Below are 16,599 nucleotides of genomic sequence, written 5' to 3'. Positions count from 1 at the left end.
TATAAATTGTTACAATTTATATAATTCATTGATAATCATTAAAAGAATCAGTCAAACACAATGAGATTGACATTGATTCAAGGAATTAAGCGAGTAACCTAAAAATTATTAATGCCATTGTTGACCATTTTAAAGTTCAGATATGTGTACGAATCATTCGACAGGTGGAACTAAACACCTGATTATGTGTTTATTATTTGATTCATTTAAACGTGTTGAATTTTGGTCGTAATCTAGACCTACAGATTAAAGAGTTACGAAGAGATCAACATCATAAATTATATTGGAACAAGATTTAGGCAGGATTTAATTTGTGAACGGCACCATCCCACCAATCCACCTCGTTAAACTATGTTCAATTTATTCAAAAGATTACCACTAAGACCGACACGTACAGTTTAAACAGATTCTGAAGGTATAAATAAATGCCCCATGTGTAGCCAAGATTTAAACTAGAAACAGTTGAACCATTAGTCCAAAATTCATTCGGTAGCTATTTGTTACGTGCTTGAATACATATTTGCAAACAGCATCTAGTACAAAAAATTTTACAGTGCATTCTCGGCCACGGTCTTCCAGCATGGTAGGGGAAAAAATAGTAATTTTTTTTAGATGGTTCGCTGTTTGAATGGTTACTTCAACACTGCGCCTTATAAGTAATTTATATGGTTTTCTTCAGGGGCGGCTCGAGCTTATTCGCCGCCCGGGTGCAAAGCTTCATTTGTCGTTCCTAAAGACGATCCTGGTGGGATGCTGGCAAGCGGGCCGTACCCTACCCAGGACAGGAACGGCCTGGGGGGGCCTCAAGACGAGAGGGCCTCATAAAAATGAGAAGTGGTTGAAATTTTCGAGAATTTTTCAGATAGAGGCCTCAAAAACATCACTTGGCCCGGGGGCCCACGATGCTCTTAAGACGGCCCTGCTATAGCCCAAGGGTCCTTGGGATAAACCACCCTATTTTGTTCTTAGAAGGAAGCGGCACCACTGTTTACTGAGAAAATCTGAGTGACCATACGTCCCACTTTTTAAGAAAATGTTCATGTTCCGGAATTATTTTACCATTTATGATTATGCCAGAGATAACTCAATTCACAAAGCAACTTTCATCCATGAGTCATCATTACTTACACTTTTCCTGTAAAGATGATGTATAACGAGACGATTTTTATTAAGAAATTTATTTCAAAGGCGTTTCTGGTGCTTCAGCGACCGATCAAGTGAGAAGCCGAATTATTTCCTTTGCGTTCACTCGACTGTTCCGGAAAAATTACTATTTGAGAGCACCGAAATGCACATTTGGTTCTTGTGATAAGACCAACCCTCGTGGTACCCATTTGGTACCTCGTTGGTAAGTCAGCTACCTCGTTGGGCAATTTGCCTGTTGTGGCGTTGTATTTGTACTTGTACTTGTACTTGTGATAGATTACATTTTTGCTTCTTATATTAGCGTCCCAGGTCCTTTCTTTTTCCTCAAGTTTGCTCAACACCTCCGTTGTCAGTGTGTAGCTCAAAAGCATGGTGGCTTGTGAATTTCAGTTGGAAATTTTGAAAATTTTTTGTGTCCAACTAAAGCCTGAGCTGCCGCCCCTTATAACCTGCCACTCGGGTGCACCCTCGCTTAAGCCGCCCCTGGTTTTCTTATTGCGTCTTATTCTCTGCTTTCATAGAAGATTTTTATCTTTTTGCTGTACTCAACACGAGTTCAAGGCCTTGTTGTGACAGATATTCATGTAATGAAGTATTGTAATCAGCAAAGAATTTTCGCTATCTTGATTAATAAATGAGATGAGAGTTAAATGATGGCAGAAACCCCTTACTTCATCTACACTGCTGGCCACCCAAATTGCAACACCAAGAAAGACAAGAGATATCGCAACAATATTTATTTTGTAGATAACATGTTGACCAAGCATCAAATGATTAAATTTATAGACTTCTGTGAAGTGTGGTTCCTGCCAAAATCAGTAGCCAGAGTAGCCGCCATTGTTGGAGATCACCGCTGCCACACGCCTCGGCATTGATTCAAAGAGACTTTGGATGTGTTCTTGGGGTACAGCAGACCAAGCAGCTTCCACGCGTTGCCAAAGTTGATCTGGTGTGGCAGCTGGGGATGTAATCTGGGTCAATCGTTGAGCAACCATGGACCACATGTTTTCTATCGGCGAAAGATCCGGAGAGCGAGCTGGCCAGGGAAGCAATTCAATCTGGCGATTGACGAAGAACCTTTGGACAATGCGTGCCACGTGTGGTCGCGCATTATCCTGTTGAAATATGGCTGTGGGCAAGTCCTGAAGGTAAGGAAGGACAACTGGCTCCAACACCTCGGAGATGTAGCGCTGGCTTTTTAAAGTACCGGTAATGCGTACTAGAGGAGTGCGAGAGTGATATCCAATACCGCCCCATACCATAATACCCGGTGCAGGACCAGTGTGGCGGTGCATAACGCAGCTGTTCAGCATCCTCTCTCCACGGTGTCTCCAGACTCGAATCCGACCATCGTGGTGTTGCAGACAGAAGCGTGACTCGTCAGTAAAGACAATTTCATTCCATTGTGCCGTCCACATCCTTCTTTCATCGCACCATTGGCGGCGGAGACGTCTGTGGTTCTGCGTCAAGGGTAGGCGAAGCAATGGACGTCTTGCGGACAGACCACTCTGCTGTAAACGGCGTCGAATGGTACGCGCAGACACTGGATGATGCGGTACAGACTGAATGTGCTGTGCTATGGTTCGTGATGTGGCTGAGCGATCCGTCACTGCCATACGCCTGTCATCACGTGAAGTGGTGCACTGAGGTGGATGCGATCGAACACGTCGGTCCGTCGTACCCTCCTGCATCCAACGATCACATATCCGCATTACAGTTGTTTGGTTTCGTCCAACACGACTACCGATTTCCCTGAAAGATAATCCACAATCTCGGTAGGCCACTATCCTTCCTCTGTCGAACTCGGATACTTGATCAAAAGATGATCGTTTTTTTGAAAAAACCACAAGAAAAACACAATTGCCGTATTTCAAATCGTCGAAATCTCCAAGCCTTAAATAGCGCTTTGAAGTGGCGCCACAGGCGCGCGTGATGTGCGTCTGCGCTGAAATTATAATCATTTGCATATCTCACCTCTGCTAATGCATGTTGTAAATTTCATATTATTTGCATGCTTCCTTCAGGGTGTTGCATTTACGGTGGCCATCAGTGTATTTCCGATGTAAGTGTACGCGCATAAGATAAGAATGTATAGATTTTCATAGATTTTTTTACTTACATTTCATTAACGATATGAAGAGGAACAATTTCTACGCTGTAAACATAGATGGCTTTTTCTTTAAAAACATTCCAAGATGACGATCGCCAAGAAAAAGTTACAGTATGGAAGGGACCTAGGTAATTTCTTGCTTGCTGAATGAAAAAATAACTTTTTCCATGAACGAGGTTTATAGGTCTGCAAAATAAAATGTTTCACAGTGAATAAAATCTTCAATTAATTTACACTAAATATATGTACAATCTACAGGGTGTTCATAAACTGTTTAGAAAAACTTGGAGGGGTGATAGCAGTGCCGTCTTAACGCATGGGCCTACACGGGCACGGCTCGAAGGCCTCGGGAGAAGAGGGGCCTCACAAAAATGAGAATTAGTTGAAATTTTGGAGAATTTGCTTGGTAGGGCCTCCGAAAAACCACTTGGCCTGGGGACCCATGATACTCTTAAGACGGCCCTGGGTGATAGTTCCCATCATGACGATATTTAGGATGGAACCTATGGTCACAATACACTCAGAGTGTCAGAAAAAGCGTAAAGTAAATTGTCCACGTTGAAGTTTCAACAATGAAAAAAAAAAGCGACATACCAAATCATAAGTGAATAAGTGAATTAATCATAAGTGAATCATAAGTGAGTTCTTGAATCTCGCGCAGAAAAGCGAAATAATCAAAGGAAATGCTAGCGTCCGAGGATGTCTTTGCACGGTTCATATCGGCAAATGAAAGACTACTACACCAAACACCAACTCTGGCCATATCGCTATATTGCAATTTACTGCCATTAGTGAGATGGGTTGGAAGTGAAGGCGCTGTCTATCGGTGGTCGCCTCGAGTTCGTTAGGGAAAATATCTTATCTATATATCCTCCCTTGGGTTCGAACCCGGGACCCTGACAACAACCTTCACGATGAAAGACTGGCGCACTCTACTGTAGACTATTGGTGTCGTATTGATCTTGTTCCTTCTTGCAACGAGATCTTCCGCAGAGTCTACAGGTGTCTCGTACACCAATGCTTTCACGTGCCCCACAGAAAGAATTCCAGTGGATTTAGAAGGTGAATTTAAAGTTCGTTCCCGATACCTTGGGTCCGGATGTAAATAAACCGCTGTACCAATTTTTGATGATATTCCGCATCCTTTATCTCTATTAGTCGGGACTTTACATGCCCCTTCATTTACGTGTTAAAGAACACATGCGTTTTTTCCTGAAACGTGAGATTGAAAAATTTGTTATAAAAGAATTTTCCTGAGATAAAAAAATTGTTCATTGTTTTTCAAATTTCATTGAAATAAAAACAGTTGATAACACTAATTAAAATAAAAAATATATATATCCCAAAAAAAATAAATCGATAAGGTATTCTGTCGTTATCATGGCAATCTCCTCAAGAGTTGGGATGACAGGGCTCCAGTCCGTGAGCCTGGGACAATTCTCGTCATTTTTTGTTTTTTCACGTTACAAGTTTATTATAGAATGACTCTTGAAAGGTTGGTCTGAGGAACTGCCAAAGATCCCTGCCTAGGAGACCTTGCTGCAGGATATGGGGCCCATAGTCGTTAGGGGACATTCACGTATTACGTCAGCATCGATGGGGGGGGGGGTTTCCGGATTTGCTGACTTCTGATGACAAGGGGGGGAGGGGGCTTCAAATGATGCTTACGTTATCAATAACCAGTTTAAACACATGTCACTTAAGTGATCTGTGAATGGCCCATTTGAGTGATCTGAGAATGTGCGATGGGCCGCTTAAATGCTCTGGAACTATGTCACAGAACACTTGAGCGATCTGTAAATATGTCGCTTAGTTCATTTTTACAAAATTAGGTTTGAGGAGGTGGGCCACATCAGATATACCCAAGGGTCACATTTGGTCCGCGGGTAATGGGTATAACATATATGGCTTAGAAGGTGGGACGCAATGAATCTTTTAAAAAGAAATTTTTAGTTCCTAACTTTCAAATAGCATTGAAATTAACAGAAATTGATCATAATAATATATATAAAGGTATTTTCTTCCGAAAATTTAATATTTTTAAAATATTTTTTGCAGCAAAAAAAATAAATTTTCGATTGTCGGGGGGGGGGGGGGCGGGAGGCCCGCGCGTATGTCTCTGATCCCAATATGTGTTAGGAGGTAGGGGGCAGAGCTGACGAAATTCTGCTCACAAGTGTGGGGAGGGGGGTCAAAAATGGATAAAAATCTGCTGACGTAATACTTGAACGGCCCATTATAAAAGTTTGTGAGACCTTATTTTACGGCAGATACCGAGAAATCCTCATTTTTTTCTTTTTATTACTTTTTTTTCTTCAAAATTCTACAGTTTAATTTCTGAACTAATTTAAGCAATGATTTTCTTGGGCCGGATATGCTACCAATTGTGACATAAAACAAATTATGAACAACTTACCGTTGTGTTGCTGTTTTTTATTTTTCTTGCGGGTCTGCATATTTAAATATTTCAGAAGTTTCCACGGGCTGTGTAGCAATTCCAATAATTTTTCAGTCGAGTATGTATTTGATTCCATGTGAATAATCTTTACTTTGAAGGACAACAACTTGGGACAATAAATCATTTTAATGTAGTTTGAAATACATAGATCTATATCGTGAACCTGACAGAGATCTATATCGTGAACCTGACAGAGATCTATATCGTGAACCTGACAAAGATCTATATCGCGAACCTGACAAAGATCTATATAAGATTCACGATATAGCCCTGATATAGATCTATCTTAGGAGACATAGATCTATATCCTGGATCTGACATAAATCTATATTCTGGATCTCACAGATTTATATTCAGGTTCACGATATAGACTTATAGACTTATCATAGAAGACATAGCTCTGGAGACGAGAAAAAAGGTTTGAAGTGTATTTTGGTTATTTTTCGAAAAGAAAAGAATCGATGGGCAGTGCACCCATATAGGCCCTACGCAAGGCCTAAATGTGAGAAAACGACCGAAAAAAGGGAAAAAGACGGCCAAATCTATTTTTCTATCACTTTGGCTTCCCCCGAAATGAAAGTGGTTCCCCCCGAACGAAATTTCTGGCTACGGGCCTGGTCCTACGAACAGTACTTAGCGATTTTGGTCACATCAAAATACACACACTATTGAGCTCTTTTCTTTTCGTTTGCCCCTGCAGGAGATTTTGGAGGGAAAATAACCTTCTTTCTTTTGTTGTGCTATAAAAAATAAAAAGAATGGAGGAGAGAGAGAATCTCCCTCGGTCACCCAATTTTTCTGTTAACGAGAGCAAGTGTGTTTTCCAGTGTTGTGGGGAGTATTATTGGAATCGAAAGTGTTTTTTTTATGTGGGAAAGATTTTGAGCCGGCCTCAAAATGCAGTATCGAATCGCCAACGCAGTACAGTATTCCAAAAAAAATATTGAATATTTAAAAAAAATGAATGAATTAAAACCTATGATTTGCTGACCATTTTAAATAGGGATCCTACACTTGGGCCTTGTTTCTACCTTTCACACGAGGAGAAACAAAAATGTGCACTCTCACGAGAAAACTCATGCACTTTGGCTCCCCCGATCACTGCTCCGTCTCTCGACTTGCCAAACTTTCCTAGTAGTGCAACCAGGGGCAGCTCGGTCGCACTTGATGTGTTCTAGAAGGGCATCAAAGCCGAAGTGAAAGGGTGAAAAAAATTAAGAAAAATTATTTGTGTCTGTTCTTGTAGGAGGGGCGCCAAGTCTGAAGTAAAAAGGGCAAAAAAAGTTAGGGGAAATGATTTCTGCCCCCCTCTAGTAGGAGCGGCAAATCCAAAGTAAAATAGTGAAATAAATTAAAGAAAATGGTTTCTGCCCACTTCAGGAGGGGCGTCATATCCGAAGTGGAAATGCAAAAAAAAAAAAAAAAAAAAAAAAAAGGAAAACTTATTTGTGCCTGCTCTAGGAGGGATATCAAGTCCGAGGTAAAAGGGCGAAAAATGGGAAAATGAATTCTGCCCGCTCTAGAAGGAGCATCAAATCCAAGGTAAAACGGCAAAAAAAATTCGACATGATATGTTTGAATCATCAAAACCTATTGAAACAAAAGTTTCTTTTTTATTAGGGGAGCACAAAAATAGGTCCCGCTCGGGTAGAGATTTTGTCTCGAACCACCCCTGAGTGCAACGTATGTGTGTGCACTTAAAAATTGTAATAAACCATACATACACAACTGAACATCTTTTCGGACTTTCATGGATCTTGTTCCAGATACCCGGTGATTAGTGGTAAAGCAGACAGTATCTCGTCTAGGAGGACAGTATCTCTGTCTAGGAGGCCATGGTAAGGTGGCTACAAGGGACTCTAAAAAGACATCTTTTCCTTTCAAGAAACTAATGAGGAACTTATGTTGAAGATTCAATTTGAGTTTTTAACAGTTTTTGTGAACCAGATTCCACAATCATAATCCCTTCCTCCCCAATTATGTTTTCGAAACTAAGAAAAAAATTTAATGCGCAAAATATATACGAAGTATTGCTTCATTCCATTAGGATCGTTGTCCCTAAATAAATATGCTTCACTGCATTGTTTTGCACCTTGGTAAGGTACTAAGTGGAAGAGCGATAATACGTCTCACCAAATAGATTTATTAATTAAAGTGTGCCAATTTATTAACACATGCAATTTTGACACTACATTATATGTTATTTGGGAATACGAATAATTGTGTGAACTTAATCATCCTAGCTGTACTGTAACTGTAAGGTAGGCTTATGTATTACGATTTGAGGAACAGTGGAAAACATTTGAATACCCAAATGGCACCTCGAACCAAAAAAAAGTTCGGGAACTAGAGTGATTTTTATGACCGTGTTTTAGGAAATGCAAAGATAACACCTGAAAGAGAGAAATGCGAGATTTTCCAGGAACAGATAGGGTGGTCTTTTGTTGCCATTAAAAGGAGATGGTGAACAGTTGGAAGTTATTCTTCAGGTACTCTTTTCAGGTGCCGATCCAGTTCACCCGTGCCGCACCCGACATGGCAAGGTCGAAGAAAGCTCCCGCTAAATGACCCCCGCCCCTGACGAAGTCGCCTGCCAAAGAAGGCTTCTGCTTCCTGCATCTTCACTTTTTGACTGGGACTTGCTAACTGCGAACACTGAAGTGGTGAACCAGAGCGTCCAAGCCGGCTTCATATCACACGAAGAAGCCATTTTCACTGCCTGTCCAAAAGCTGCTCATGGTAAAGCATGGACCCTCTTAAGACTAAAGGATTCATCGTGCTCCCTGATTCCGGAGAAAAAATCTCCTCATCTCCCGGAGGAAACTCCCCCCCCCCCCTCTTCTCTTTCCAGGTCTCAAAATCAGGAAAATTCTCTTTCCGAGGCATTCGCAGCAACAGACTCAATCTCGCCTGTCTTAGTGACAGAGGTAATCCCAGATTCCCAGACCAGACCCAGTCAATAGAAATAATCGATTCCATTTCGGCGGACATGAGCCAGCGGGATGAGGCCCATAATGCATCGGGAAATACAGACCTAATCCCAACTTCATCGGGAAATGAGAACTGATCTGCCATTGGTCAAGTGACGCTCTCCGACCAATCGGATGCCTCGACGGAGAATCAAACTATTTTCATTTCTAGCGATGGAAATTTTCACACGGATAATCAGCTATCACGTATCTGCCTCAGCCAGTACACTGCAAGGCTCAACGGCAAGCAGATTGAAATTAATTTTCAATCTTCTCAAGATTTCATCACAGCGAAAAAATTTCTGAGCGAAGCTTACAGAGCTATTCTCCGTGCCGAAAGAAAAGAGATCCAACTTCTTCGCCGTGCCCCTGAGGGGTCTCGAGAGCAGCACCTCGATCCCGGACATCCAACTTGTCCTCGAAAGTCTGGGCTACAACATAAAAAAAATCGAGGTATTTAGAAATACCAAGACCAAATCTTGGAGAGTTACTCTCCCGAAAAATGAACGACTACACCATCTAGAAATTTCAGTTGAAAAATTCGTTAGAAATTTCCACTCATTCCAGTGCCGTCACTGTCTTCTTTTCTCGCACTTTGCTGAATCCTGCGTCAACGACTACAGATGCATCAAATGTACGGACATTCACGAGCCCGAAAATACAGCAAAGTGTGGGGAAGGGACACGCCGACCTGCGTTTTGTGCTTGGAACCCCACCCAGCCAATTATAAAAAATGCCCTGAGTACCTATAAATTCTACACAGCAACAAGCCCAACTCAGCTCGGCCCAAGGTCCAGGCTATCACCATCTCGTCACAGACCTTTCAACCGAGAAAATCAACTTCAGCGACTTCTTTTCTACCAAGACCAGTGCTCCTGAAGTTCAAAAAATTCATGGAGGAGAGAAAAAGTTTCCTTGCGGCAAGACCTACGGCACCCCCGGCCACACTGATTGCGGGACAGCCTCAAGTCCAAGCTCCGACACCGACTGAGCAAATCTCCGTCCCTCCCTCGAGGACACCGAGCCGCCCTAGGAACTGTGGCCAGCTCACGAAAAAAACAGTGGAAGATCTCCGCTCCATCGTCTCTCTCATGGCAGATGAAAACATTCTGGACGGCATCTCGCTGAATCTTTTCCGAGACTTTACCATCAGTGCCGAAAGATTATGTAAGAAATAGTCTCCAACCGAACTTTCAGGCCTCTAGGCCAAACTTAATCAATTTTTATTCCAGGAAATTCTATCCCCCTTCTCTTTTCTTTCCCACTCTCTATCCACTTTCAAAACAATTCAAAAATTCTCTTCAAAAAATCTCATAATTCCAAAAAAAAAAAAAAAATCTAATTTTTCACTAACATTTTGACTATTTTACTAACTTTACTTCTCAACCGCATAGGATCTCTTCAATTTTTTTCCATTTTCAGGTCAAAACCTACGCTGTAGAGGAAACAAACCAATAGCAATGCTCGCCCAGATGGACCAATCGCAGAGGACCAGATTTCCGGCTTTCTCCACATAGCGAAATTTCTTCTTCATAACAAGACTACGTTGATCGCTGTGACGGCATTTTCACAGCTCATCTCTTCCCGAAATTGAAAATTTTCAATTTCGACGTCAGTTATTCCAAATTTTCACTTATTTACCGGCCTTCCTTTTAACGTGCAAAAATGTGTTAAAAAATTTTGTGGATTTTTCCCGACTAGACTCGGCCTTTGAGAAAAATTTATTTTCTCATTGACTTCAGCTTGCCAGGCCTTTCATAAGCCGTTGTAATTGCTCTGAGGGCAGATCTCGGCGAATATTCTTGCATCCCGCAAGTGGAGGAGGTTGATAATCATTGATTTAAAACCAATATCATAGGTAGCTGGACACAGACAGCTATGTCTGTTGTGCCAGAAGAAAGGAATGTAAGACGATTGTGTTATGTCCCCGTTTTCTATGACTTTTCAAGTGGGGTTGGGCCATTGACTGCTGTTCAAATCTAAAAAAAAATAATATTGTATATACGTATAATAGTAATCGCAAGAGACTGTTGACACTTCAAATTCGTAAATGGAGGGGGGGGGGAGGATGCACTTTCGAGGGGATATGGAGACATGGTGGTTTCCCACACACATTACCATGTGTGTGGGATTGTCATATGTGTTTGCAGTCGCATCGCCAAATAGCGATATGCATCAGAAGAAAATGCCGTCTAATAGAATGTGCACGAATAAACTAATTTCTTTACTGATTGCATTACCAAGCACAGACAAAATATATTGGCGAAGGTAAAATAAAAAATTAGAGAAAACTTTGCTCACAGGAGAGGAAACCAAACGTGAGGGCACACACATACCGCAAAGCCGATTTTCCAATTCCGACAGTCAATGACCCCACTCGCACAGGAAGCACACTAGGGGCTAACAAGGCTCCAGCTCGGGGGCCCGTGATAATTCTTGATTATTATTTTTTCCCACAATAGTGGGTCCCACTACACAAGGACTCGTGTAAAAAACTGGCCTGTGCGCACTGAGAATTTCAACTTACGGGCCCTGCTGTAGGATGTGGGAGGGAGCATTGGACCAACCAAAGGCCTTTTCGGAGGATGGATTTCACATATTCCTATTCACGTATTTCGAAGTCCGATATTATACGCTTGTTATTTACTCTATCGTCGACCTAGATTGCAAGCTTGTCACCGTATTCCAGTGGTTCTCAAACTTTTGTCACCCGCGATTCGCTAGCCTAACTCATGGTTCATCGGAAGCTTCCCAGAATAGTTTGGCGGATTTTCTCATTTTAAAGAATCACTTCAAAGCATAGATAGGCACGCAAATCAATACCTCAAGCTCGTCGCGACGCAGGGTTGGAACTAAAGAAGGGTGAGGTGGGGCAACTGCACCGGGAGGCAAAATTTGGGGTAAGACCATTTTAGGTGGGTACAAAAAATACTTTATTAAAATCATCGAATTTTGGAATTGTGGGGGAGGCAAAAATCCTAGGTACGGCCCTGCCGCAAAGCCGAACACTTTTCGTCGCAAAACAATTAATGGCGAATGATTCGCCAATTCGATCACGGACCCTATTCTAGTTCAGGATTTATTTCCTCGAACTCTCTTGTTCAGTCACATGCACTTACTGCACGATTTGTCGTTCGCTACAGCTAGTCGGTAAAGATCGGAGCGAAAAAAATGAGAAAAATAAAACGATGATATAATTGCAAAAACACTACTTTCTTCTTCACGGAAAAAAGAAATTGGTGTCCTTTCTCATGGCCCCCACAAGGTAGGCCATTGAGGCCCGGGACACTTATCATCATGGTTTTTCCTGGTATAAATTCACTATAGAGCCCCCCCCCCCGTGAAAACTCTGGATTCGCAGACAAGCCAAAGATCCCGGCCTAGGGGGCCCTGCTCCACGATGTGGGGGTCATGTCCTTTCTCATATGAAAACCAATATTGTGGACCCAAGAGGTCAGTCCACCGCTTCAGGGGAATAATGCAGATGTTGAAAGGTAGCTTTCCCCCCCCCATGATACTCATCCTCTTCCCCAATACCCAACACATTGACAGATAATGTCTTTCTTGTTTTTGTTTACACCCCCCCCCCAGCAAAAAAAAAGCTTGGAGAAAAGAAACAGACAAAGAAGAAAAAAATACTGAATGCTCCGGAAAAGTAGAGCGATTCAGAAAAAAAACTTAAGACGTAAGAAATCCCTGATCTTCGCCCAAATTTATGACTTTTCCGTGACTTCCGTGACCTTTTTCCCATTCCGTGACTTCTCCGGGACTTCGCGACTTTTCCGTGATGGTAGACACCATGTATCTCCAACCTCCTTCTCGCACCTCGACTACAGGGAAAAAGACCCCGTTCATCGCATCACCCCACCTTATATGGGTCCGATGGCATTAGTTCCTCAGACGAATTGCTTCCTGGAATTCACCTGTTCCCTTCAAGTCGGCGGCTCTATTATTCCCAAAGTCCGTTGAGGCGCCCGAAACTGTAACACCGTCTGTGGCTCGCGGTTTTACATACCTTTCCCTCTTCATGGAAATCTACACCATAGATTTATAGATACTCCGGCCTTCATCATATAGCTCGCATATTAAACGCAAAATTCGGTGTCCTAATATGGTAAGGCCCCAATCTCCATAATTCTTTTTCTCTAGTCGTATCAATTACCTATAAAACTTGAATTCAGCAAAAATAGACTAGTCAACCTTTTCTATGCATAAAAAAAACAATATACTATCACCCTTTATATACATTGGTTATCCAGATTACATACACATAACTATTAATTTGTTCTTAGGCAACACAATGATAAGCTCCAATCCCATGCATGATGTCTAACAGTATTACGATATATATAATGCGCATACAAGCAAAATAAAAATGTATCTCAAAAATAAAATGTAGAGGGAGGAAAAGAAAAGGATTTGTGCTATGGAAAGGGAGTACACAAAACATTTTCAGAATTTTTTCACTCCATCATTTTTGTTTCTTAGTTCACTAATCCCGACACTTCTTTCAAACCCGAAAACACTGTGAAGAAGTTAGTTCTGTTCTTTCCCTGAACGACACAGAATTGCGTCGTTCATATGACACACGCTCTACCAGGGGCGTAGCCAGAAATTTCGTTTTGGGGGGGGGACCAAAGTGACAGAACAATGGATTTGGCCATCTTTTCCCCCTTTTTTCGGTCATTTTCTCACATTTCGGGGGGGGGCAGACCCCCAAGTTCCCCCCCCCTCGCTACGCCCTTGCGCTCTACTCTTTTCAAGTCTCTTTGTGGATCAAGTCTCACTATGGGAGTCTTTATCGCGACACAATGCACATCGAGGGAAGAAAAAGGTGGGAGAGAAGCTCATCAAAAAAAGCCCATCTTTCTTGGGGTGGATCGGAGGTCGACACCGACCTTCTCTCCCATAATCCTTTGCACCGCGGAAACTACTATAACTTCCATTGTCAGCCATCTTGAATCAATCACACGTAACACAACCTACGTAACCAGTGACGACTTCCGAAAAGAAGAGGGGGATTACCGGCATGAAATAAACGTCATGTGAATGGTTTGTAGCGAAAATCCCCGTTACCGGGAACTTCCCGGGATGCTTTATTGCACATGTGAACGGGGATAAAGATGGGACTCTTTTGACGGATCTCCGTCCCACCTTTTTTCCCCCCATGAGGAAAAAAAGTTGCCATGCAGGTAATAATCACCAAAGCTACCCCGAATCTTGCAGATGTAAACGGGGCTATAAGTGCCTCAGTTCTGAAAATATGGTGTTCACGAAATGCTCATTCTGTTCTGAAGGGCCACCAAGAGCTTTGATTAAGGCACTTTCTGAAGAAATTAGGCAAGGGAACATATTGTAGAGAGACCACTGAACCTATGAAGTAATGGCTAGGAGTCAAGCCCTAAGAACTATTGCCGTTTTTTTGGGCGCCTTAGGAAGAGCTTGAGCTCCTAGAAATATCACTTTATGTATAGGAGACTTGGCTAGATTTAGAGTGCCTAGAAATGCCACGTTATCTGTAGGTGCCTTGGCAAGAGCTACTAGCTTGTGTATAGGGCAGTGTCTAAGAAAAGGTGGAAAATTGCTGTGAGCTTTTGAGCCCTAAAGACACAAGATAAAACACAAAAGGGATTCTGGAAGTCTTTCTTAAAGACGGGTGAAATAAAAAACCTATAATCTTGGGTCAATAGCGTTCTCTGAATTGCAGAGAATAAGAGAGTAAATTACAGTCATCTATATTTGTACGATAATATTATATTGCACTATAATATACGTTGGTAATGCATAATTTTGTGTTGAAATGTGACTTTCTCAGAATTATTGTCTTTTTTCATGGTGTAGTTTCTCGTTTCTTTGAATCACTGTTTGTCTCATCATTATGCATATACAGTAGTGCTGAATTGGAGAAATTATTCCCTGGAAAAAGTTATGACAGGTGTGTCTGTTGACTCATGACAGGTATATCCCCCTTCCAATTAATTCAGTGTTTCTTTCGGCTCCCGTGGTCCGCCTGACTTCCTCCTCATTTATCCGCGACTGCCTGCCCAGAATAGCCTAACGCAAGGGTTCTCAAGTTTTTTCCACCTGACGCACCCTTTTCCCCTATTCAATGCTTATCCGCGAGCTCCAAAGGCTTCCTGGAAGCGTTTAACAAAACATATTTTCGAAAAACCTTTGTCAGGGTAACATTTATGTCATCAAACCATAAAAAAGAAAACTCCTTTTTCTGTAAGAACTCTTGAAGAAGGATATACAAGTATATAAATCTGTTTGTGACCAGGAATAATAATAATAATAAATCTATAATACTTCCGTTAAAAGAGACGGTAATGGTTGAGTGAGGAAGGCATTTCCCGTCAACACCCACCCTGAATACAGCAGCAAAAATGTTTTGACGGATCTTTAAAAAATATTTTTTTTTCCTTCCAGATAACTTCGAAATAATGCCGAATAAAAAAAAAATAAATTATGAGGTATTGTGTGTGTATGATACGAAAGGCAAACGACAAAGGACTATATTTTTGGCGGTGTTGTACTGTAAGAGAGGTGAAGTGTACTTCAACCTGGGCACTGCCTTGGGGCCCCGAGCCGAATGGGGCCTCGCAAATATTGCACACATATTTTGCATAATTTTCCCCCTTAAGGGACCCCAAGAAGACACGCTACGGCCCTGACTTCAACCAATCATTTTGATTATCGCACACGTGCTTTTATTTACATTCGGGCTGAAGTTAGAAGGAACAAAGTATTGGTCCGATGAGCGTGAAGGATACGTCAATTAACCGTCCGGGATATCTGGCATTCAGGACATGTCGGGTAGTGGAGCTACTAAAGTGGCTCCATCATGCGAAAACCAGTGATTGACGATTATGTTCCGGAAAAGTGCTGCTTCTCCAGCAGAGCAGAAATGATGACAGAAGTGAGGACTTGTGCTTGTTGGACGTATTTCTAACTTTCCGTTTTCTGACACTCTGAGTGGATTGTGACCATTGTAAATATTATTCATCTTGATGGGCACACTTTTACTCCCTCAAATTTTTTTTAAATAGTTTAAAAACACCCTTATACTATAAACAAATACTACATGTTTGTTTGATTTTGCTGAGATTCATCAGAGTTGGAGCGACTGTCATATTATTCAAGAAAAAATTAGTAAATGTGTTTTACCTATTTCGTAATACTAAAAATTTATTTGCATTTGTAACTGAACTTAGGCCTATCAAACCAGAAAGGAATAGAATTTCACATTATTCCAAAAGTTTATTTCTTGATCCAACCTGCTCACTATTGCAAAAGAGAGGGAATCAGTAGATAAAACTTAAATATATTTAACTGAGTATTCATACCTGTATGGCCATGAAGCAGTAAGATTTCCGTATTTGCCATGGAAAACAACATCCAACTTGCCCTCTTGTTCTGACGTTTTTTTGGATATGGGCTTCGAAAGCTTCACTTTTATTTTGTATTGGTAAACTGGAAATGAAGATATATTGAGATGAACAATGTCCTACCAAAAACATCAAATCTCAAAAAGCTGCAAAGCAAATGGTTACCATGCCTGATAAGACAACCCTACAGCAGCATTAATAGCGGATTCTAAAACCTGCATGGGGAATCTGTTAAGACAGCGATCTTCCGATTCGTCCTTTCAGCGCTTTCTTTAACTACTATACCAGACATGCACCTTGTTCATATTCCTCTGCGGAACCTCTAACGAATTGGTGCATGTTGGAATGTGCGTGTACGTTTAGTGAAACCTAGCGTGAAGTTTGTTTCTGTGTAATGCTTGTTATGTGTTGTGCTGCCATCTATGAGTGAAGTGTAATGATTGTATAATTTATCGTAGTAGGCCTGTTGCTCTCTGTGGCGAGACTTTTTAATGGGGAGATCGGCTCGCATTTGCGCCTTGAAGTTGG

At 41.6% G+C, this 16,599-nt stretch overlaps 1 protein-coding gene across 3 annotated transcripts in view; it reads right to left on the bottom strand.

The window, feature by feature from the left end:
- Positions 1-16,599, bottom strand: part of LOC149080312 (pancreatic lipase-related protein 2-like) — a 189,826-nt gene that overhangs the window by 12,547 nt on the left and 160,680 nt on the right. For all 3 annotated transcript variants that reach the window (XM_089239438.1, XM_089239436.1, XM_089239437.1), the window contains 2 exons: positions 16,030-16,156; positions 3,266-3,442 (listed from right to left, as the gene is read on the bottom strand). In XM_089239438.1, the coding sequence (XP_089095564.1) occupies positions 3,266-3,442; positions 16,030-16,156 (304 nt within the window). The remainder of the gene's footprint in view (positions 1-3,265; positions 3,443-16,029; positions 16,157-16,599) is intronic.

This window comes from Pholcus phalangioides, unplaced genomic scaffold, assembly GCF_987345545.1.
Source record: "Pholcus phalangioides strain wild (caught in Gottingen) unplaced genomic scaffold, Ppha-v1.0 ptg000011l_1, whole genome shotgun sequence".
NCBI lineage: Eukaryota > Metazoa > Arthropoda > Arachnida > Araneae > Pholcidae > Pholcus > Pholcus phalangioides.
Note: the sequence above shows the minus strand (reverse complement) of the source record. Positions and strands in the feature narration are given on the sequence as shown.